Source organism: Etheostoma cragini, chromosome 7, assembly GCF_013103735.1.
Source record: "Etheostoma cragini isolate CJK2018 chromosome 7, CSU_Ecrag_1.0, whole genome shotgun sequence".
In the NCBI taxonomy this organism is placed as follows: Eukaryota; Metazoa; Chordata; class Actinopteri; order Perciformes; family Percidae; genus Etheostoma; species Etheostoma cragini.
In genome coordinates, this window is record NC_048413.1 from 16,703,436 (window position 1) to 16,728,475 (window position 25,040).

The 25,040-nt window shown below is 42.0% G+C and overlaps 1 protein-coding gene across 1 annotated transcript in view; it reads left to right on the plus strand.

Annotated features, from left to right (window-relative positions):
- The first annotated feature begins 827 nt into the window (after positions 1-827).
- samd11 (sterile alpha motif domain containing 11) overlaps positions 828-25,040 on the plus strand; it is an 88,947-nt gene continuing 64,734 nt past the window's right edge. The window contains exon 1 of the mRNA XM_034877992.1: positions 828-943. Coding sequence (XP_034733883.1) covers positions 892-943 — 52 coding nt within the window. The 5' untranslated portion in view covers positions 828-891. The remainder of the gene's footprint in view (positions 944-25,040) is intronic.

The following is a 25,040-nucleotide window of genomic DNA, read 5'->3' on the forward strand; positions in this document are numbered from 1 at the left end:
AGTTAAAAACTCGCCCAGGCAGATCATTTAAAAGAACTATTGCATAGCCTATTCTTTCAGTGACAGCTGTGACATGTGATGTCTGTTTCTCTCCAGAAGATGGTGCTCTAACCAAATAATCTTTTGTTTTCCGGTGTGTTATCTCCAGTGTAGATAAGAACCAGGAAACACTCATGCCATGATCGTAGTATACTCTAGGTGTTGCTAGTGATTTATCATCTCAACAAAGACCTTATACAATAAATAATTGGAGGTTTCAGATATGAAAAATACATCTTAAATGTTTCAAGTGTTTTTTGTTATTAATTATTATTAAATGTAATCATAAGGCACTGTCAGCCAGTTGGTTTCAGCTCTCCCACCCATAGGATTCAATTCAAGCTTAGAGCATTTCACTTTACCCAATCAATCACTGCAGTAGTATCATTATTTAATTCAATTTGATCAAATAATAAAAGTGAAGAAGTTATTTTAATGCAATAAAATGTGTTACCAAACATTAAACATCTCTCAAACAGATTGCAACAGGCTTCCTCGCCTTTCAGAGGAGGATTTTAATGTGGCCACCTCACAGTCATATTTGCAGAGTCAGAAAATCACCACTATGCCCAAGAGAGAATTATAGTAATTTCCACAAAGATTGGACTGTAGGGCGTGTGTATGTATATGTGTGTGTGTGTGTGTGTGTGTGTGTGTGTGTGTGTGTGTGTGTGTGTGTGTGTGTGTGTGAGAGAGAGAGAGAGAGAATATGGGGGATGGGGGGACGGACATCATTGACATTCATTATAATGAAGTCTTCGCCCTTTCACCTCTCCCACAGTTGCTATAAGCATCACACCCAATCTGCACTGGTTGCCGTGAGAGGAAATACCAAGCAGATCTACATCACACATGACGCAAAACCTCAACCAAAGTACCTCAGAATCTAGATGGCTGACACAAGGTACAGTAATATAAGATAGATTTTAATTTAAATGTTATCACTAACAGTTTTTTACCATAATAAATCTGAAATATCAGCCTGATTATCTAAATAAACAAGATTATCAATAGGAGATGCCTTTGGTCTCCTTTTGGCATTTTAAAGCATGTGCAACTGAGAGATTTACAAGCAACTAACTGCACAATCCGGTTTTATCATGAGTTAGCAGGGCTTAATTCACTTTATTTGGTTCTATGAAACAGGTTTCCAGATGATCCAGATGAGATTGTTTGTATTAAGTCTCTGATAAAATGAGAGTCGGGCAGGCTTAAAAGGGAGATTAACACCATCATTACATTTTGCATTAAATCAGAACTTTAAAGCTCAAGTTTGATCAGACTCCAAAATAAAAACCTCCTCCTTTTTCTGTATGTATTGTATGTTTTTCAAAAAATTCTCTTCATTCTTTCAAATTTTATTTGTCGTAACGACCATGTTGTTTTTGTTCCACTAATATTACTCCTGGAAGATGGGACGACATTTTAAAAATCCTAAATTGCTAATTGTCATTAATCATGAGCAAAGTATAAATATTGACCTTAACTGAACCAAAAATGCATCCAAGCAAGTTCATGCATTTACATTAAGGTAATACCAGGTACACTCCACACTTGATTGTTTGATTAAAATTACAAGGTATTATTTTATTGTCAAAAAAATAAACAATAACTTGGAACAATAACAAGTCCCTAAGAGTCTAAAAGCTATGCTGGCGCCCCCATAGGAAGTAGGGATAATTACACCTCACCTAACCAGTGGGCTTTGAAATAAGCCCACTGGGACCAAGATCTAGAGTTAAATTGTTCAAATCAACGTTTGGAAAACTTGAGGTAGTCGTTTGATTGTTAGTCACACATTGCCAGACCTATTTCCACAGCACTGCGGTGTAAGGTCTGGCTACACCAAAGACACATTCTGGGATAGGAGAAAAACGTTTCTGGGTTGTTTGCATTTCTTCAAACCAATAACAATCGTCTTGGGTGGTGCCAAGCTCCGGATGGAGTGATGGTGGCTCTGAAAAATAGTCTTGAGAAGGAACTGGTTTTGGTGGACCCTCCTCCACACCGCTGCGGAGGAGGGTCTGGCTAGTGGGATGGGAGAAAAACATGCTGTGGTTTATTGGCTTTTTTTATTTTTTATGTTTTGTTCAATTGTTTAAATAAATATATAAATAAATTTGATCTAAAAAAGAAGTTGTTTTTAGTCGTGACACAGAAAAATCTGATTGGACAGATGGTCTAGCTAATTGATCTGAAGAGCAGTTAACCGTAGTCTTCATAAATCCACCGGAATTAAAAATTCTAACACAAACAAGACGTAAGGTCACAGACATCCCGCAACGGAGCAATCCCGGAAGTGGAACGTCGTGGATGTAGACTAGTCAATTGCTGAGCACCCTCTGCTGGACAAACTATGTAATCACCCCATTTCTAAATCACCTCAAGCATCGCTTTCTGCATTTTATCCTCTGTACAAAAGTTTTCACATTGGCGTATCAATCAACACATACTTTGATACCGCTAGATACGACATGTCTGTTATAGGCCAACATCGGCCATTCTTGTGGCCTCGCCCACTTCACTATCTGAATGGTTCTGGCTCTGACAGCCAATGAAGAATGCAAACTGGAGCTACTCCTGTGAGCAAGTGGAACTGTGTGTAGAATGGAAGGCAGTATTTAGCAGATATTACTGGAGTTTTAATGAACATCCCAATGCAATAAAGTGTTTCCACTGGTAAGGTTCTTAGTTATAGTAGTTACTGGATGTAACTTCAGTTGTATGCATAGGGAGGGAGTGAGATGGCGCCTGGACGAGGGCGAGAGGTGTGACGAGTTAATCGTAGTTTATAAAAATGCAGCGCAGTGACAATACAGACATTTCATACACCAGACGTATATAGTGCACATGACCTGTCGATGCGCATTCCTGTCTCTCTCTCTCTCTTTCTCTCTCTCTCTCTCTCTCTTGATGGGTGCACTACAGAAAAGATCTATTGGAGTATTACACATACCAACCTTGAGGAAGGCAGACTACAATTTATGCAAAGAAGGTGGAAGAGTAATGGGTCTTTTTTAAAGATAATGTTGAAAAGTTCTCTTTAGCAGCATTTCATTAAACAAATGCTTAAAGGTATTTAAACTAACAATTGTGTTGGAGTTTGTTTTATTTAGATTTTCATTTTTACTGCAAATGTAAATATGCAAATGTTGGTTATTGGTCTTCTTGATTATTGATAATCTGTATCGGAGTCAGCTTTGATGGGTTTAAGGTAAAACAACAGCCCACGTGTCTCCGCCCTGTCCTCCCGTCAATGTCTGCAGAGCTGTGCGCTCTCACTGACAGAGCTAAAAAGTTTAAAAGTTAGCTGCTAAGAGTAGAGCTACTACTTGCTTTCCTATCTTAAAAATGAATACTAAATTGCAGGCAATGTTTTTGCAGTATATTGTATTCATTGTGATGGAACCCTGTGGTACCTTGAACCAAAGCTAACAAGAGAAATTTTGCATTTAGCTGCCCAATATCTTAAATAACCAGAGTGGAATAATGCAGACCCTGCTATAATATTGATCTTTTGTGTGGTAGGTATATTAATGTCACAGAGAGCCATTTTCTCAGGTTACCTGATAACTACTATTGTTTTGTAGTATTTCCCCAATTAGCTGCATGGGGCTTTTTTGTTTATATTTTGTCTGTGCCCTCACGTACATAGGTTGGTGTTTGCAAGCAGCGATACATTGTAGTATGTGCTTGTGTGCACACAAGTGCGTACTTGTGTGTTGCAGGTGATGTTAGCTTCCCAAGGCTGATTACCACCCTCTTCACAGCGTCTTGTTTTTGCCCGTCTCTCCGCCTGTGTGGAAGTTGTGTGGGCACCCTCTGGGTTGCCTCACCGCCGAAGCATGCCGGACCCTGTTATCCAGCTATCCATCTGCGTTATTGATTTTTTTTCCCTCTTTGTAGAGTTTCATCTTTCCTCCACTTTTATATAGAACGATGGAGAGGGAGGGAGAGCGAGAGAGAAAGGAGGGGGCAGAGCAGAGATCTGAGAGCTGGAGGGAAAAAAAGGGGAAAAGGAGGGAGGGAGGGGGGAGCATTGGAGGAGCCGAATGACAGTGGGGCTTCTGAGGGTAGGGGTCTAGGGGGGGCACACTCAGTCTGGACTATGGATGAGCGGAGAGAAAGAGGCACTCTTGAAGTGTGAGCTTTTCTCTCTCTCTCTCTCTCTCTCTCTCTCTCTCTCTCTCTCTCTGTATTCTCTTGGGAGCATCCCCCTCCTCCTCCTCTCCTTCCTCCTCCATCCTGCTCTGAGGCGCCTCTGGTACACGCTCCACTCTCCACCCCCTCCTCTTCCTGCTCCTCTTCCTCCTCCTCCTCTGCCTCTTGCTCTGTCCGCCTGCCTGCCGTCTCTCCTTCCCGGGGGGGCTCGGTCAGTGCTGGCGGCGCAGCCGTGATTTGCAGGAGATTTGTCTAAGTGAGAAGCAATTAGTGCGCCTAAGCACCACTAATGTATTCATGCTGGGGCCGCCGCCGCTCATCCTGCTTGGCGGTGCAAGGCCAGGCCAAACCAGGGCACCGCTGGTGTTGTTCTCCCTGTCTTCCCTTGTCTCTTTTCATCTGCAGGCCGTCATCTTGCTCTTACTCCCCTACAGATGACCCATTCCTCTCTGATTCTATTAGCACAATAATTAGTCAACCAATGGTGCTAAAGTTTATTATTTACCATGTCACTTTATTGCAAGTATTCTAATGTATGCAACTGTATACAATACTCTCCAGTCTAAAGCCTTCTGCACAAAGTGCCAGTGTAGAGTGGTTTTGTGAGCCTACCTTCTAAATCCACACACTTAAATGAACACACAAACACATAAGAAACACACATGCACAACAAAATGGAACAGTGGTGGGTGGTAGGATTCCCTTTGAAACCTGCAGTGTAGAAAGCCTTGTTTGCGACCGTGCAAGCATGAGGGATGTTCTGCAGGCTGTGACTCCCTAACTACTTGAGGGTGAACTTTGGCCTTTTCTACACGTTCACTTTCTCTTACTCAGACAAAAACAAGATTAAGTCTGCTCGTCTTTAAGCCGCACTGACTGCCTTCCAAGTGGGAGCCTACATGGACCGTGGGTGGTTTTGGAGCGAGGTGCTCGTTAATTAAAGATAGGCTAATTACTGGCACTTCTTAGCCTGGGTTTTACGGCGCTGATAAGAGGATAATCCTGGAGAGAACGGCGGAGATCGAACTGGTTCCCGGTAGAACTGGGTTGGAAGAAACCCCCCGTCTTTGCGTTTTTTTAAGAAGCAGGACTTTCAACCAGAGCGTATAGAATATTCAAGCAGGCTGCACTTCAGCAGGCTTCACTTCAGCAGGAGGAAGCCTACATAAAAGATGTTAGGCTAAGGGTTTCTGGGACTATTTCAAAACTACTTTACACATCCACTGGTTTAGCTAAATTTGAAAGAAAATGCATAATGTTGTATTAGAATGTGACAGTGACTTTTTGTCCTTCTATGGAAAGTCTCTGGTCACTTACAGTGGGGAAAGTCTCATGTTTATTTAGTGCCTTTCTCCAACACACTTTATTGTCTGTCTGCTAATTTGGATGCTTGTTTATGGTCATATTAACTTGTTTATCCACTGGAGCCTTTCCTCATTCCAGATAGACGAACACATGCAGACACACACATGCAAACATGTAAATAATCACATTTGATCCACCTCACACTCACATGACTGAAAGGTTGCATGACCCGGCAATCATTCACGCGTCTCTAACCCATATTTTGTCATGGGGAGTTAGCCATTAGCACTTGCTGGGCTGTTCCCATATGCTGGGCTTCCACAGATCTATAATTCAGGGGTGGCAGATGTCCCCATGCATTATTCATGAGTGCCGTTCCATGCCGGGCTAGCAAGCCAGCCAGCGGCAGAACCATCACATGGTCCCTGTATATAGGCGGTCTCTTCCATGTTGACCTGCGAGGACACCTTCACTGCAACTCCTTCTTGCAAATGGACTGCAGCAAGCATTTCAGATGACATAGCATCATGGGATTTTGAAGCCACAAAGTGATGTTCTTCTGTTTAGCATGTGTATAATTGTGATATAAAACATAGGAATTCTGTTTTTTAAAGGACACATCATTGATTTGCCAATTTACTTGTCACAGAGATTGCTACAATCTGTTTAATTGTATAATGTATTTTCTGGGTCGATAGGAGCTTTGTCAATCTGAGAAAGCATCATGGGAGCTGTAGGATCCAGTTTTTGGAGTTCATCCCAAACTAGGGACTAATGTCAGGACATCTCTTTGTTGCATTCATTTTGTCCATTCGACTGTCAAATTATTTGAAGTATAATACTACGTCACTGGCTATTTTAAAGGGTCAGTTCACCAAAATTACACAAAAAAAGAAAACATATTTTTCCCCTCAGTATTTAGCCATGCAGATAGTTTTAGTTTTATATGTCCAGATTTTAAGGTATCTTTAACTGAGATTTCTGCTGCCATTCAGTAAAATGGACATGAATGAAATGTGCTGCTCATGACATTGAAAGATTCAAACATTAAGGGCAACGCCATATAGAGATTGTTAATACAGTAGAAAGTAGTTTCAGTGACAACCGTTGACATCACGATCCGTCGCCCACCTAGTGGGAATTGTCTTTTATAATTTGGGTTTAAACTATCATCTCTTCTTATTACACCTTGAACCGTGTAAAGTACTGTAGAATATTCTTGAATCTTTAGAGCAGAGGAAGAGGTCAGATTTTGTGTGTGTGTGTGCATGAGTGTGAAGCGTCTACAGTGTAAATCACACCTACATACCTGGAGGAGACAGCAGCGTTGTGTGCCGATACCGTCAAAGAGTGGGAGATAAAACACACACGAACACACATACACACACACACACACCCAAGATCACAAGCTGCCGCCAGCGCCAAGCCTGGCCGGCGCTGAACCGGCAACTCGATACCTCCTCCTGAGCCGTGCAGAGGGGGAGAGTGGGTGTGGGAGAGAGGCTTCCATAAAGTCTGTCTTGCCGGTCGGCCGTAACCTGAGCTCCCAGCAGACAGCCGCGGTGCCTTGCAGTCAGGACAGAGGATTGTGTGTGTATATGTGTAAATGTGTTGAGTGTAAATGCAAGGTTTTGGCTAACATGTTGCCACACGCTTGTTTCCATGCTTGGTATCAGGCCTATGTGCATGTGTAGATGTACAAACACACCAACACTAAGACCTCCCGTTACTTTCTGTTTTTCCAACTTTACGTGCATCCCCTAAATCACTCTAAAGTTGCGTGTTAATACATTGATTCCTTTTTTACACTGGTCCTTTCTCTCCCTGAAATTGATACAGATGATGAGATGACGGGAGATTTGTCACCTACTCAGTGAGCTTTTTTTCCCCTTCAGGCTTTAGATTTTTCTCCAATATTTTCTCCCTCTTTACCCCTGTGAGCTTTCAACGTGACCGTCATCCAAAACATCTAAGACGTCAGTGAACTGCCTTCAACTGCCATATTGCTTGCTGTTGCTGCCAAGGTGCTGCCCTTTACGGGTGTGAGCCTGGTGAGTGCAGTTTGGGAGCAGGATTGGAGGAGGAGGAGGTGGAGGAGTAGTGGGAAGCGGGGGTGGGGGGTGTGATTGTGCGTGTCTCTGGGCTGGCACAGGGACAGGAGTCCCTTGTGGGGTTGCAGTGGGTGAGGAGGTTAACTGAGCCACAGCAGAGCCAAGACGCTGCCTGAGATATTGACAGGTTGGAACCTGAGGGCTCCTGCAGGATAGGAACACACTGCCAGAGGCTTGGTTACCACCACCGCCTGCCTGCCTCCCCGGGAGGGAGGGGGCATAAGATGGAAAGACTGGGTGAATGGAAGAATCTGAAATTCGTCCTTCAAAATGTCTATGAAAACAGGATCATGGTAAGGGCATGACACGGGAGTGATTTGGCCAGGCTGTATGTGCTGTCAGTATCACAATACTAATTAAAATACACTGACCAAAATTATAAATGCAACACATTTGTTTTTGACCCAATTTGTCATGAGCTGAATTTTTTCTATGTACACAAAAGGCCTATTTCTCTCTAATAATCTGTCTAAATCTGTCCAGCACTTCTCCTTTGCCAAGAAAAAAACATCCACCTCATAGGTGTGGCATATCAAGATGCTTATTAGACAGCATTATTATTGCACAGGTGACCACAATAAAAGGCCACTCTAAAATGTGAAGTTTTACTGTATTGGTGCATGCTGTGACCACCATTTGCCTCACGCAGTGCAACACATCTCCTTCGCATAGAGTTGATCAGGTGGTTGATTGTGGCCTGTGGAATGTTGGTCCACTCCTCTTCAGTGGTTGTGTAATGTTGCTGGATATTGGCAGGACCTGTAACATTCATGTAGGCTGATCCAGAGCATCCCAAACACGGTCAATGGTAACCGGTGTGTAAGTCCGGTGATTATGCTGCCTATAATAATAATAATAATAATAATAATAATAATAATAATACTAATAATGCAAGAATTGGGATGTTTTCCGCTTCCAGGAACTGTGTACAGATCCTTGCAACATGGGGTAGTGCATTATTTCTTTATTTACAGACTCAAGGTCCATTATCATGCTGCAACATGATATGATAGTCATGGATGAATGGCACAACAATGGGCCTCAGGATCTTGTCACAGTGTCTCAAAATGGCATCAGTTAAATGCACCTGTGTTCGTTATCCATAAGATACGCCTGCCCATACCATAACCCCACCGCCACCATGAGCCACTTGATCCACAACATTAACATCAGCAAACTGTTTACCCACACAACACTATACACGCTAGCTGCCATTTGCCCTGTACAGTGTAATCCGGGATTCATCCGTGAAGAGAACACCTCTCCAAAGTGCCAGACGCCACTGAATGTGAGCCTTTGCCCACTCAAGTTGGTTATGACGACAAACTGCAGTCAGGTCAAGACCCCAATGAAAATGACGAGCATGCAGATGAGCTTCCCTAACACGGTTTCTGACAGTTTGTGCCGAAATTCTTTGGTTATGCAAACCGATTTTTGCAGCAGCTGTCTGGTGGCTTGGTCTCAGATGATCTTGGAAGTGAAGTACTGGATGTGGAGGTCCTGGGATGGTGTGGTTACACATGGTCTGCGGTTGTGAGGCCATTTGGATGTACTGCCAAATTCTCTGAAATTCCTTTAGAGACGGCTTAGGGTAGAGAAATGAACATTCAATTCACAGGCAACTTCACTGGTGGACATTCGTACGGTCAGCATGCCAATTGCACGCTACCCTCAACACTTGTGACATCTGTGGGATTGTACTTTGTGATAAAACTACACATTTTAGAGCAGCCTTTTATTGTGGCCAGCCTAAGGCACACCTTTGCGATAATCATGCTATCAAATCAGCATCTTGATATGCCACACGTGTGAGGTGGATGCATGATCTCGGCAAAGGAGAAGGGCTCACAAACACAGATTTAGCCAGATGTGTGGACAATATTTGAGAAAAATAAGCCTTTTGTGTACGTAGAAAAAGTCTTTGAGTTCAGCTCATAAAAAATGAGGGCATAAACACAAGTGTTGCATTAAAACTTTGGTCAATGTATTTTTTTTGACGCCAATGCATATCAAAAAGTTGCAAATGTATGCAAAATAAATCATAAATAAATCAAATAAAAAATAAAAAAATTATAATAATGTTTATTGCAATGAATTGTGTTCCATGGTAACAGTTAACAGTTTAGTAGGGATCATTAATATGTATAGCAAAAATGTGTTAAACAACAATACAATAAGTGTCAAATCATCACAGTATGATTTGACTGAAAGAGTGATCTAAAAAAAACAAGATTCCGAGAATGACAGCATAGTTAACACCCTTCAGTGAAGAATTTTTTTGTAGCTCTACCACCTTTGTGGAGCTCCACTTTGCTGCTTTCACTCAGTAAGAAGCCGGGTATATGGTCTGTGTGGTTAAGGGTCATTTGCCATGGTAACGGTGGACAAGGTCAGAAGGTGATTGGCTTAGCTGAGGTGGGTGCTGTCGGCTGTTTGTTGATTCTCCGATAAGGGCGACCTACCCCTGACCTCCACACAAATCAATACTGCCTGCTTAAACTTTCATTTGTCCTAGTTTGTCCACGCTCACCCCTGATTGGGGGCAATTAAGATTGAGTCAAAAAAAACATGTCTGTAGCCTAAACTGAATTTGGATCTGTGCTTTTTTTATTTCCTACTAGTGGAGAGAAATGCAAAGGAATTGCATTATTGGGGTATATTTTTTTCACATATTTGTCTTATAAAACTCTAAGAACTACGAAAGAATATTGCTGCCACGCCTGAAAAATAAAAAGTATCAGTTTTACGTCATTACATGAATTTAACGTTATTGCAAAATGGTCTATATCAATTACAATTTATTAACGGGATTGTTCCAGTGCCGCCGTTGAGCACGTTCCGCCAAAATAAGTTCCCTTACGAGGCACCACTATTGAGTCCAGGACTTGATGCCACCCATGACAATTTCATTTGGTTTACAGAAATGCCAATAAACCAGAGGAGGTTTTTCTCCTGTTGCGGAATAGTGTGCAGAGTAGCCAGAGCCTCCTCTGCATCGCATTAGAGGAAGGTCTGGCAATGCAAGACTAATTGTAATAAGATATTTTCCCGTTATTACACCATACAAACTTATCAAGTTATAACAAGAACATTTTTCACATTCTTGTTATTACAATTATAGTATTTATTGTTTAAAGGTTCACTTCTTGCTTGGGCTGAGACATGGCAAGAGTTTGCTGTTATTGAGGACAGTGGATGATATTGTGAGTATGCGTATGGGTACACTAAGAAGGAATTTGAAATAGATGGGGCAATACAAAAGGAAGAATGAATCGTGTGTATGTGTCTTTATTCAAACACAAGTTTCATTTTTCCAACAAGATAAACTAACATGTTATAACGTGATGTTTTACGTGAAACTTCTCACGTTATCATGTGATAAATAGTATATTGTCATAAATATCTTGTTTAAATGTGAAAATATCTTATATATAATAAAGACAAGGTGTTGATACAATCACTTCTATCATTCAGATGTGGCAGCAATCAGCTGTGAACTAGCATGACCTATGTATTAAAGAAAGTGAATACAAGGTTAGCAATTTTCCAGTCACACTACGATTTTAGAGAATGCTTTGTGTACTGTGTTTATACAGAACCTGCGTGGTGTAGGGAGTCCCTCCAACGCAGGAAAGCCTTTAAGAAGCTCCTTCCTGTCTCTTCACCTCCTCTTCATTGCACTTTTGTTTCTCTTCTCACCCCCTCGTTCTCACTTTCACTACCTATAATCCCCAGTGTGGCCTACAAGGTTACCATGTTCCTCTGCTAAGCAGCAAGGTTGTGTGGGCCCATGTGTCTTTTCTTTTTTTTTGTACCTGAGCTATGTATTTCTCCATTCTGGGGTCACCCTTTTCCACTCCCCCACACAGGGAATCACCTCACTGAAAGGCATTGTGGTTCATTTAGTGGGTAGTTGCACTGAAACATTATAATCTTCCAGTGTGAGTGACATGACATGCTGTGGTGTTAGTTCCCCAAACTGACAGGTCAAAATACAGTGTGCCTCACAGCATCCTTGTTACTGTGTGTCAGACTCAAGCTTCAGTACTTTATTGCCATATAAACGTACATGGCAGGAATTTGCCTCAATGCAGCTCAGGTACAAAATATAAACAGCTACAGACATGTGCTGCACTGTGCCTTACACAGCTAAATTCCATTTTTCAACAGATTTTCACAGTGGATGTCTTATGTGCCTATTAATCCTATAAGTGACAGCTAATGCGTTTAAGATAAGTGTTTTTTCTTAGACAAAAAGTGCAAAATCTAAAGGTAAGGGAATGTGTGTTTATTTGAAAGAACAGTTACTTGTCTGAGCATGTTCCAAGGGGAAAATGCATTGCACTTTTATTTGATATTGTCTTTCTTTATATAGCACTTTTTAAAGCAAGTTATTACTGCACAAGAAATCTAAAAAAGCTGACACAGGATTAAAACAACACCTTAATATCACTCAAATAAGTCTTTATTGTCAAAATATTGAAACTAAACCAAACACAATATACCTCTTAAAACACAGTACCTGCTACACCCACAAACAAACAAGCAGAAGACTGAAGTGTTATAGCAGAATTTAGGATTTAAAGGTGCCTTGCCACACAAAACCATTTTTACTCAAATATGTTAGGTCCATATGTGTTTGTATTATGTTGTGAATATGAAAATGAACTGCTACCTCCTCTGTCAGCTTTAGCCTCTGAAAAAAAATAGGTGGAGAAATCAGGCTAACTACAAAAGCTGGTCAGCCTAAGCTCATTACTATTCATGACCTTGCCCAGTTGCGCTGGGTAAAGGATACTGATAGCCACTGATCTCACTGGCTAGCTGTTAGCCAATCAGAGTCAAGCAGCTTAGCTCATTGAATATTAATGAGAAACGGCACAAATCGGGTCTACTTGATGGTTTTCTATACCAAACTGGCTTGAAACTAGGTAAGCGTGACATTTTTTTTCTACAAAAAATGTTATAGAGCTCATGGTACAATTTCAGACATTACCACAAAGTAAAGAAATACATGTGGCAGGACACCTTTAAAACAGTGCTAGAGAGCTATGATGTCTACAGGGCAGTGTCTGGCAAGTTATTTCCAAAATGTAATATACTATAGATTAGTAGATACTGTCATTTTTGAGTAATTAATTATATTACAACATTACTGTCTCTAAATTGTAATGCTTTACACTACTTTTCCATTAGGCTACTTTTGAGTTAATTTCACCAAAATAACACTGGAAGTTTGACTTGGCAGCTAGCGTGTGAATTTCACTGATCAATAAAGTCTTCTCTTTATCCACTTTAATACATCATAGATTACTCATAATATTTTGTGAAATGTGTATGAATATGCAAAGTAAAGCTATACAAATAGATAATTTAAACGTACAATAATAAAGTAGGAGAACAATAAAATACTCAATTAAAACTACCTTACAGTTGTATTGAAGTGCGGCATTGTTGTAAAATGTTTGTAAAGCACTTGAATAAGAAATAAATTTTGGTTAGTTTAAAACTAAGGTTGTCTAAAGGAAATGGTCAATTATAGTGTGATTAAAACTCTCTATTTACATTATTTACAGTACTTGATTTACAGCTGATATATGAAAAGGTACATAACCTTATTTGTTTAACAGGAATTTAGTTTTAGAACCGTCACAGGAAGTGCTTTTATTTTGAAGCAATCTACACGGAGGTTTTCTGTTGTACTCTTGCGAGCTTACAGAGATGCACGTGGGACGCTACATTCAAAACACGTTCGTCAAGCTTAGATTGTTCACTTTCTAGTTTGTAAACCTGCAACATATTGAACAAAGAGTCACAGTAAAAGACACGGTTGTCATTCGAAGCCATTCCACAACAGGCAAAGTTACCCTCCGCGGCTGATAAAATGCCATGATATTATGTAGCGAGCCTCAACATTACTCCCGACATGTTTCTACCTGCCAGCAGCTCGGACACACTGCTGTCCGTGCTGACCGTCACCTGTTGGGGACAGTCGTCCGTTCCGTCTCTGGCTCTGACCACGGGAACAGAGACGGGACTGCACCTCGCTTTAACCTTAGAGACTTAACTGTCCATGGCTTCAACGCAGCGTAATAACTCCTAAAAATAATATCCATCTCGGAAATGTATATTTCTCTGCAGTCATCTTAACTATTGAATACAGCAACAGGAAATAATACTCACGGCATTTTTTCCTGTGAGGAATTGCGGTGTTTGTGAATTCTTAAAAAAACTAAACTCCACTAAATGTGGCGTTAAAATGCATTGTAACTTGCATAACTGAGATTGTAACGAGTATCATATTACCGAAAATGAATTAGTAATGCGTTATATTAGGCTACTGCTTTACAGCAAATTAGGAATACATTAGATTACTGTAATTGAGTTACTTTTGTAACGCGTTACTCCCAACACTGCTACAGTGACAGTAATAACAACAAATACACATTAGGCTACATACATATTTTTAAAATTATATTTAGTTATGTCAATACATGTCATGTCATGAATATGTGTTATAGTTTAAGGTTATAAACGAAAACTAAACTGAAAAGTCATCTGAAAAAAACAGAAAAACAGAATTTCTGTTTAGACCCTGGCTCAAAGTGATAAGTTATTCAGCAGTGCTTTTTCACAGCGGGCATTTTGACATGTCATAGAAGGAGGAGAAGCGTAACTAGAAGGGCTATAGAGGGAATGTAGACCCCCACCAAGGCATGCCCTATTGCACCAATTTTTCCAATTACCCGGACACCACATAAATACAGCACAAATGCCCTATCTCTCAAAGTTAACGAAAGTAAAAAATAATGTATGTATCTGCCTATGATTTGGATCTACTCCAAAAGGTAATACTTAATACTTCCTTGTCTCAAGCTACAACCTTACAGCAAGTTTCTTGAAAATTGGGCCAGTTGTTTTTCTGTAATCCTGTTGACAGACAGGCAAACATATAAACGCACAACCCAACCAAACAAATAACCTCCTTGGTGGAGCTAATTATTAACATAAATAATGACAACATTCAGTTTAGGTTTCGGGGTCCTGGTGTTGTGCATGCTGGCCCACTGTCATGGCTTACTGAGACACATAATGGAACTGAGCCATTGTTAACGTTATGAGTGACACCTGTGGTTTTCCTGCGGTGACAAGTCAAAATCTCTGCTGTCAAAATGTTTTATGTAGACTATTGACTGATAGCAAAATTTACAGACAGAGAATAAAGTAAAATCACTTTTGGGTACAGTACATCACGTCTTTGATTTTCTTCCTGTCAGTCTACTTATGTTCAATCTAGCCCCACTAGCCTTCCTGTAAGCATTCAAACCGTTATCTCTGTCCTTGTTTTCCTGTTAAAGCTGTTGCAATAAAACTAATCACTTCCTCCTTGCCAGAGCATTTAAACATGGAAATGGTTGCTCAGAAAAGTATCACTCACTTCTGTTATATAAATATGTGAGCATGAAAACATTTATTTATTTATTATTTAGAAAGGGCTCAGATTATTTGTGTAACTGTAGTTATATTACCACACAAATTACCCCCATAACATGTTCTTTTTAGACTTGTAACATGCTGTCTGAGTCAAGGCCTCTGAGAAACGTTTTTAGCAACATTGAACTACAGTGCACTATGAAAAAATATATCAGAAATCAGCCTCTTCTGGCCTGTTTCAACATACAGTGGATGTGTGGCTGATTGTGTATTTGTATGTGTGAGTTATGGTGCGTAATCCCCAGAGAATTTGGCAGTCATGGCGTTGGGAGGGCTGTGTCGTGGCTGCGTGTAGTAGTAGCACAGGAAACGCGTCAAAGCGCTGAGAGCTAACTGGAACCAGATGTCTGAGGCTATGGCCGGGGGATTCTTACCATGGAACAAGAGCGTCAGTGGGGGAAGTTTGCTTCCCCCTGACTATCTTGCTGTCTTCTCTGTCTATCTGTATCTGTTAATCTTTTCTTTGGGTTGCTTCCTCCTTTCTCTCTGTCAAAACTACTTGCTCTATTAGTAGGATATGGTTAAAGCAGCTAAAAAGACTCCGCAGCGTGGCATGAATAAATAGCCATGGCATTTTCTCTTACAGGTACACCTGCTATTCTTGTGCGGAAACTAAATGTTGAAAAAGATGATAGAAACTATAATGTGCATCCTTAAAAAAAATAAAATACAATTATTTGATTGTATTCAAGAGTTGGTGGAGTGTGTTGCCATTGCTAGTTACATTACAACATGACAGCCTATCTCAACTACCATCTCTCATTCTACTAACCCATCTCTTTGAAGCTCTTCATAGTGGGAAATGGAGTTGGCCTGCTTTCTGTGCCTGGGAGCATTGCCTGCCCTCCTCCGCTTCACTGCCCCCTGACTTTCTCTCACATATATAGTACACGCACACACACACACACACACACACACACAAGCATTTAAGCATGTGTACACACACTCAGGCATACACTTATTCACTCATGCACAGCAATCATACATGGCACGAGCACACACATGACGACCCATGCAACACTGATGCAGTATGCGCATGACTCCAGCTGAGCCTCCAGTCTACCCGGGGCTGCTGAAGCCTTGTCTCGGTCTTACCCCAGTCTCTCTGCCATTGGCAGATCCCTCAACACAGGCGACTCAGCGACAGCAACAACAACACACACCCTCCTGCGGTGACAAGTGTTCTATAATATCAACTTCCAACTGATAGAAAGACAAACAGCAATGACTTGGGTGGCACTCTAAAACAGGACCAGTGTGTTGAGAGTGTGCTCGTGCCTGTCCTGTAGATGCATGTCTATCAGTGGCAGTAACATGAAAACACCATCACTGTTTGGTCGGAGCTATTTTTTTTTTCTTTGCCGCTTTGAGGTGAATTGGCGCAGCCTGAAGGTCTTGGATAGCTCTAGGTGAGAGCAGCTTTCAGCAGGCTGTTAGTCTTATCACCACACACACACACACACTCTCTGTCCCCTCTGACCCAGGCCGTTTCCTGCCCCTGGCTGATCTATTGGTTGATGCCTGCCCTGTGACTGTAGAGAAAACGAGGAGGGGAAGTGTGTGTGTGTGTGTGTGTGTGTGTGCGTGCATGCGTGTGTACTTGTGTGCGCACACGCACAAGGGGCCTGTCCCAGCAAATCGATATCCGTCTCGTATCCGTGAGCTGTGCCTGACCCCTGGCTGACCTTGCTCAGCATTGGTGTTTGGAGTGTGTGTTTTTTTTAGTTGGGCTCTGAAAACATGAGAGGCACATCGAGTTTTACCCCCCGAGGTCTGGGGCCACGGAAGAGTGTGAAACGTCATGACTTATATGTGCCAGTCTGAGGAGACAGCAACAGCGTAAACATGAGAAATGGTAAAATAACAGGAAATACATGGCAAAGTTGCCATGATTGGTGAAAGTATAGTTCAGTATTCAAGTATTTTAATCTTATATAGGGATAAAATGCAACAATGACTATCAGCAATGTATCTCTGCGGAGGCATTTTAGGTTTTAAAGCTAGCAGTGGAATCATACTTACCTCCGTGTTGTGGTTTCAGGAAAAAAAAGTTTACCTCAGTCTTTATTTAAAATGTCTGTGTGTGTGTGCAAACATTTATGTGCCTGTATGTGTAAGGCCAACATAGAAGTTACCTTCATGTTAGTTTGCAAGTTGGACTCAGCCTTGCGTGTTGTTGGTGTACACTGATAGAGGCTCCAGCTCCCGGGCTGAGTGGGGATGCTGGTGTTAGCCGCCGCTGGCACTAATTGAACCCTGCCGCTAAGGTAAGGGGGGGAGGAGGATGTCAGTGAGGAAGAGAAAAGGAAAAAAAAAAAAGAAGGAAGAAAAAAATAGCGTGGTGAAGGCGAAGTGCCCCTGGGGAGTTGGGTCCCTGCCTGCCTGCCTGCCTGCCTGCCTTTCGTTCTCCAGCTCCTTCCCCCTCCCCATCTAAATAGCCGTGCCGGCGCTGCAGGGCTTCCTGCGCCTTATCTGCTGATAATTGGGCACTGGAGCTCCACTGCTCGCTTATGAAATATAGATTCCTGACGGAGGGGAAGAATGGGGGGAAGGAGGTAAGGTGGAGGAGGGAGTGTGCAGGCAGAGAAAAGCCCCTGGTTGTATCAGAGCGTGCAACCTTGTGGGCTCTGCGGTGTTGCTCCGGCTCGTTTAGCAAACACAGCCCCAGTAGTTAGGGTGAAGGCCTCTGTGCTGAGCAGCCCACACTGTCACAGAAAATTGAAAAACAATGCTTTGTTCCTATTGTTTGTTGCACCCACAGGGTTCAAACAGCTATAAATTGCGGGGGTGCATGCTTGTTGTGTAGTTTGTCGCAGAGCATGTGATATCTTCTAAAGCAATTTCCAACATGCAGCTGAGAATTGCCCGTTGAGTAACGCAAAACTCACTAGTCTACATTTCCTGCTTACAGTGTTTTACTGAGAGTGTTTTCATTTTCAATATGGGAAAGGGTGTGAATGAATAGTCTGTGCAGTTAAGGTGTCATTTAAGCGTGTCCTGATCAGGGTATGTTATGAAACTCGGTATTCCTCTGTGTATGAATGGAAAGGATGTTATTTTCCTGCAGTGAGGTTGGGATGCTATCTGCAGTCTCATGGGGGAATGTTCTTGGATCACAAAATGGAGACCAAATCCCACAGAGACAAGAGCAGGGAATACTCTGCTGGGTGCTCAACACAACATGTATCTCTCTTATCCCAGTTTATTTTCAGTTTAATTTGATTTTACTGTAATCTAATCTATTTAAGAAATATATTGAAAGTGTTGAAACTCTCTTGAATACAGGACAGTTTTTAACAAAAAGCTTTTAAGAAGATAGCTTCAACATATTTACAGTAATCATTCAAAAGGCTATTAGATTTACAGCACAATGTATTGCATCAAAAAACCTTTGTTGTTAGTTGGGTCTTTCCTTCAGACTGTCTATTTTCAAATTAATTTTAAACACACACCTATACACACACAGGTCTGTGCAAGTCCCAATTAGTTAGTGAGCATTTGGTTAATGAATGGGGAGCTGCCTGCTAGGCTGTGGGAGGTGGACCGGGGGTTGGGGTTTAAAAAAAAAAACTCTACACTTTATTCATTTGGTTTTGAGCACTGTGGTCTTATAATACAATAGAGTCGACTACATACTGGCTATATAGCAACCAATACATTAAGTTTCCTCACCCTCACAGGGCAATGTTGCATGCTTTTTGTTTTGAGGCAGTAGGGAAAAATGGTTGGGCTAAAGCAATCTCAGGAGTGATTCCCCTCTGCAGCCTTACCTTCGTGTATTTCACATTATTTTTTAAACAATTCCAGCTCGCATCTAAATTGTGGCCAAAGGTCCTAGAACCCTATACCCTGAGCAACGGCTCTATCATCACATTGAGCAGCCAACATAATACTTCACCTGTTACATTTTTCCCCCCCAAACCACCTTTATTTACGGGACACAAATATCAGTGCTGGGTCACACTCCCTGTGTCATTTCCTTCAGACCACTTGGGCCCTATTGGTCAGCAATTGCAATTCCCTGTTCTATGGGCCGGACACATTCATTTCAATTACAATTAGCATGAAGGACCGGCAGCTGATTTATGGCCTTGTTTTCCTTCCCGTGCATTTCCCTGTGCATTAATCACCCCTACGCCGTTTGATCCTCACTTCATCTACCTGCCACAGCAGCTGCCCTGCTATGCATTCCTGGATCCCCTCTTCCTTCCCTCGCCAACCCTTGTTCTGCTTTCCTGTGACCGTGGGGAACAGTGGGTGTCCTTAACTCGTACCTGCCTTGGACCAGGGAGCACGGCTGCACTTAACCGAGTCCGGAAGCTTCTGATCGGCACTCATTTATCATGTGCAATGAGCAGATGGTCCATGAGAAAAATTCATGACAAGCTATGGTTTTATAAGAACACTAAAATGATCTCAGTACAGTACATTAGATTTTCTTCAAATTTTGAATTTGATATTGAGTATTTCAGAATTTAGAAATGTTCCCGTTCTTTGCAAACACACATGCAGGATACACACCTACATAGATGATGCCATGCTATCACCTGATTTATGCTCACGGTAAATAACTAGAGGATGAACATGCCCATTAGATATTCATGGCTTATGGTCAAGTGCTGCAGTCCAGAGCACAGGATTGGAAGTTTTCGGTCTTGACTGGGAAATTACGTTACAACCGACAAACACTGTCATCCTTCACTTTAAATTTAGTTACCATCAGTTGGGGATTATCAGGGCTATTTTGGATAGTCTGAAAAACTGTTTGGGACAGAGCAGTCTCTCTCCTCTTCTCCAGTGCTGTGTCTGAGGCTGAGTCATCCAGGGCCAGACATTTCCACTGGGACAATATACCAATCCCTGGTGGCCACTCTCAGTCTTGTTTATATGGCCCTGTCCGCAGCCTTGGGGATTTGGCAGCAGCTTGCTTGCTTCCTACCCTTGTCGCCTTCTCTGCTCCTCCACCCTTTGACGTTCTACCTCAAAGGCTTGGTGTGTGTTTGTGTAGGTCGGATTGGGGGAGATGTAGTGACCAAGGCAATGGTGCGTCTGTGGAAAGCCAGTGGATTCTGAGGGCCAATAAAAACACAAGGCACTGTGCTGCTCAGGGCAGACTAAACATCTGACAACATCCTGACTGAAGCTTCTCTGATGGGTGGGAGGGATGCAAGCATGTGCATTTACTCATACCTGTATTTAAACAGCTCCCACCATTTCAGCAAAATGGAAGGTAATTCAAATTTGCTTGACATCAAGTTTGATTCTGTTCTTAGACCCAGACTGATACAATTTGAGCATTGTTGACTATAGGATTTCAGGGGCTTTTTATTTATTGCATTCATGTCATTAAGGCAGAATCGAGACAATGGGAGAACCTACCATTGTTCCAACTAGGGAACTTTAATGCATTATTTCAAAATGGTCAACCCATTGCTAGCTTTGTAGATCATCCCAGGTATTTGGAAATTAAGCCTAAATCATATATCTTTATTATGTTGCTGTATTTGTATTTTGTTAACAAGTGAAACCAGATATAAAAACAGTGTATAGCTCCTTTTATTTGATTCATTGATTGTAATATTGTTAACATCGGATTCTATTTGGATTGGTCATTTCTAGTGACTGTCGAGTGGGAGATGTTGTAGCTGTCAGAAAAATGTCTGATAATGTCAACTTGGAATAACAACAACTAGAAAGCTGACGTATATGGGTTTTCCCCACACAGCTTCTTGTAATTAGTGCAAGAGGACATCAAAGTGGTATTATAAATTGTCCACAAGAAGGCAAATGGATTTCCCAAAAGTTCAAGGCACACTGCTTCGTTGTACAGAATAAAGCAGAATAAGCTCTACCTATCGTAGCTACAAGACCTTTGTGTTTTATTATTGTCAGATCCAAACATGGATGTTTTAAGAGAGCTGGGGCCTGTTGCACGAAAGTAGAATAAAGATATCCAGGATAAGTGAAAAAGCGCAGATTGACTTAGTGTGATCTGCTCATCGCGGCTTAATCGGTTGCACGATTGCCAAGCCAGGATGAACAGGTGAAGCTATGTCAAGCCAGGTGTAGATAGCTGGGATAAGTGCACGTTCACGGCTTTCTCACATAGACCATGGTATCGATCACAGATTTACTGATGCAGAATTGAGAAGACGCATGAGCCATATGTTTCACCCAATGAGCAGCAGCTTAAATGGAAAGTAACGAGGAGGGGAAGGATTTAATATGGAGAAAGGGAAATATGACTCTTATCAAACGGAAAGAAAAAGCCGAACAGACGCGGACCCGACTGAATGTGTAGGGTGTAAAAATATCTCCTTAGGCTATAGTCACTCCACATTTTACAAAGTTGTAGGCTACACTGTGTTTTAATTGCTTTAAATATGCTAGTTTCTTGTTTCTGTTTTTATGTGATAAATGTGCTGGATTTACTGTAAAGTGTCTTTGACTAGCCTACCACGTAAAGCACTATATAAATAAAATGTATTATTATTCAGCCTTTGCCTTAAAAGTGAGCAGAGGGAATAATGTTCCTCGGGAAATGGACCCTAAGGACCTAGGCTTAATTTCAAACCCTTATTCACAATGCGAGAACATGTTTTAAAACCATACGCTATATCTAATTCTTTGTAGGCTACAATTAATATTTATACAGAACAACCAGAAAGGGACAACAACTAGAAGAATGAATAAGTGACTTCAAAACACGCTGTGAGCATTTGTAATACAATATTCATGGTTTATTCTTCTGACAAGTGACCGCACCAAAATAAAAAGATTAAGAACCATTGCATTGTTCCCGGTGTGATGAACGTCAACTACACTACATACGTAGGCCTACTGTATATGGGCCACGTTATTGGTCCAGGGATGTGAGACTAATTGAGAAGGTTATGAAACCAATGTAAGCTATAATAAAAAACATTGTGCCTACATAGTAAGGAGTAACGCAAACTGTCCTTTATTAGAGAAGGATAAGCAAAAAGAAAATGAAATCATGAATGTATTGGTCTCTGACCAGTCTGCCATTAATATCATCTGGGAATATCGCTACATTAATATTGTCACACTTAATCTTTGGAGCGCGTCCTGTATAAACCTGAAGCTGGGACCACGGACGCTGCGCTGCTCATCTCTACTTTTACAGAGAGAGTGGACACTGACGCGACTTGTAGGTCTGCCGGCAGGCGGCGGCCACCGGTCACCGGCCACCGGTCAGCGGCCATTGGTCACCAGCCACCGGCCACCGTCCACCGGTCAGCGGCCATTGGTCACCAGCCACCGGCCACCGTCCACCGGGCAGCGGCCACCGGTCACCGGCCACCGGTCACCGGGCAGCGGCCACCGGCCACCGTCCACTGGGCAGCGGCCACCGGTCACCGGCCACCGGTCACCAGGCAGCGGCCACCGGCCACCGTCCACCGGGCAGCGGCCACCGGTCACCAGCCACCGGGCAGCGGCCACCGGTCACCAGCCACCGGCCACCGGGCAGCGGCCACCGGTCACCAGCCACCGGGCAGCGGCCACCGGTCACCGGGCAGCGGCCACCGGTCACCGGCCACACGCCAGGCAGCCTCGAAACAGTACCGTCCCACCGGGAAAAGTCCCACTCCGCATCAGGGTGCCAGTGCCATTCCTAAACATCTAAACAGCTGTAGTAGGGTTTAAATCCAACTCGCGACAACAATAATGACAAGTAGGCTAATGCATGTTAATAAAAATAAAGCAGAACACATGCAGAAGACAACGGAATAACCGTTAAACATGTTTATTTCGGATCAGAGCGGCAGCTGATTTGACACATGAGACTCCAGGATTAATCTTAGCCTGGCTGTTAGCCTGCTCTGGACCAGGCTAGCCGCAAAGAATAAATGTCCATGATTACTTGGCTGGGCTTAATTCAATCCGGTTTTGTGCAACCGACTCCAAGCTAAATTTAGCCAGGATAACTTGAATAGCCCGGCTTAATCCCTTATCCTAGTTTCGTGCAACAGGCCCCTGGTTATGCAGTCACTCGCTGTCAATTTGTGAATAACTTTACATCTAAAGCGTTTCAAAACTGCATTTGTCCGTTGTTGTTTCTAAAGAAACACAACAATGTATAAAAGGCTTTGTTACCTTGTACCTCACGTTATGGCAGACGTTTTTGTAAAAATAGGCCTACACTTGGGTCATCATAACCATGCAATTTACCGATGCATAGTTGACAAATTACCGTACTGTCAGGAGAAGCACGCAGACAGTTTTGACTTACATTAACTGTTTAGGTTTAATAACTAATGTTAACTAGCATTTTAGTTAGCAGTAATTAACCTGTGTCTATGTTATCTCCTAACATATACCTACGCTCTCTGTCTCTGCTGATTGGGAATGATTGACATTTGTCTTGGCACAGCTACCAGAAGACTTACAACTTTCAGACACGTTGCCCACGTCACAACCACGTCGTCAAGCTCAGTTGGAGGCTGCGCAGTAACGCCTAGCCATCACCGGAAAAGTGCTTCTTTTTTCCTTTATTGGTCTCCGTCCAGAACAACGGAATCTGTTGGTCCACTTCTTTAACTGTCTATGGGTGATACACCAAGAATTCACCAAAGTTCCTGCTAAAAATATTTGTTGTTCCTTATTAGTTAATTAACAATCTGTAAATCACAATGGCTTTATCAATATATTGTGATGTCATATGTAATATTAAATAAATCTTGACTAGCAGCAAGCAAGCAAGCGGTGAGTGGAGAAGTGGCCTACCCTGACCATTTTTTTTTTTTTCAAAGCTACTGTCATATTTTACGGGACACGCGTGAGTGCGGTTTTCATGGTAAATCAGCCGTCGAGGATTTGATCGCTGTTTGTCACTTGCCTGAAGAGAAACTGCTGTACTCGCGCTGTAGTTTATTTGGTTGTAATGACTTTGCGAGTGATGACGTCCTGTCACTGTTCCAGTTGCTCACCCTTATAAGAGAGAGAGCAGATGACTGTTTGCTTGGGTTCAGTGGAGCACCTTTTCAGTACATTTTTAAGCACGTTTGACAACCCACCCGCCCGAACAAATGGCAAGTTTTTTTTTTAATATGTATATGTAACGTCATGCCGTTTTACTTGCCCCGGGCCATCGTATTGATTTATTACTAAAAGTAAACTGAATTTTGGGGTTGAAATTTTTTGCTCAAATTTACCAAATAGGGCCGATATCTATTCATCTTCATGCCCTTCATGCCCTAATTATTGCTTTAATTTGTATGATGCAGCAGCATTCACCATATGTTCTGTGTAAATTGGGGTTTGTGGCAAACGGAGATAAAAATATTCAGATATTTGATTTTTTTATTATTTGATTTAGTTTAATGTAGATAAGAATCTGCATGTAAAATTCCAAACTAAAGTCTAGTTCAGCGCAAGTTCTCTCAGATTGGGTCCTATTTTATTTAGGTTTTTTGAGTTTGAGTTTATTCTTTTTGTATATTTTTTGTCTTTTTGTTAAATAAAATCATCCTTTCTAAATAGTTTTCCACATGTGGCACATTTTTGTCCTGGGAGGTGGTGTTCTCACCTGACCTGTATGTGACCTGAACAGCCTCTCTTGTTTACCACCTGGATGCTGAGTGAGGAGGTTCAGTCTCTCCCTCTCCCACACAGGAAGTTAGGATTCCCTTTCAACAAACAACACAGAAATATGTATGATAAGCAGAGAAGAGATAGAGTTAGGACTCCCAATTCTTAAACAACACAGGAAGCTGTTCTGTAAGCAATGGCAAAAAGGAGAACTTCCCTCTTGCAGACATGAGTGTCATCCAGGTAGAATTTCTTTCACCCACTGGATCTTTAAGACATTCATATTTTGAAAACATTAAGGGCAGTGGAAAATTGATCCATAAAATGAGCGTGGCAGAGTTTCTCTGATTCAGGGCATCTCGGTAGAGCAACTCACAT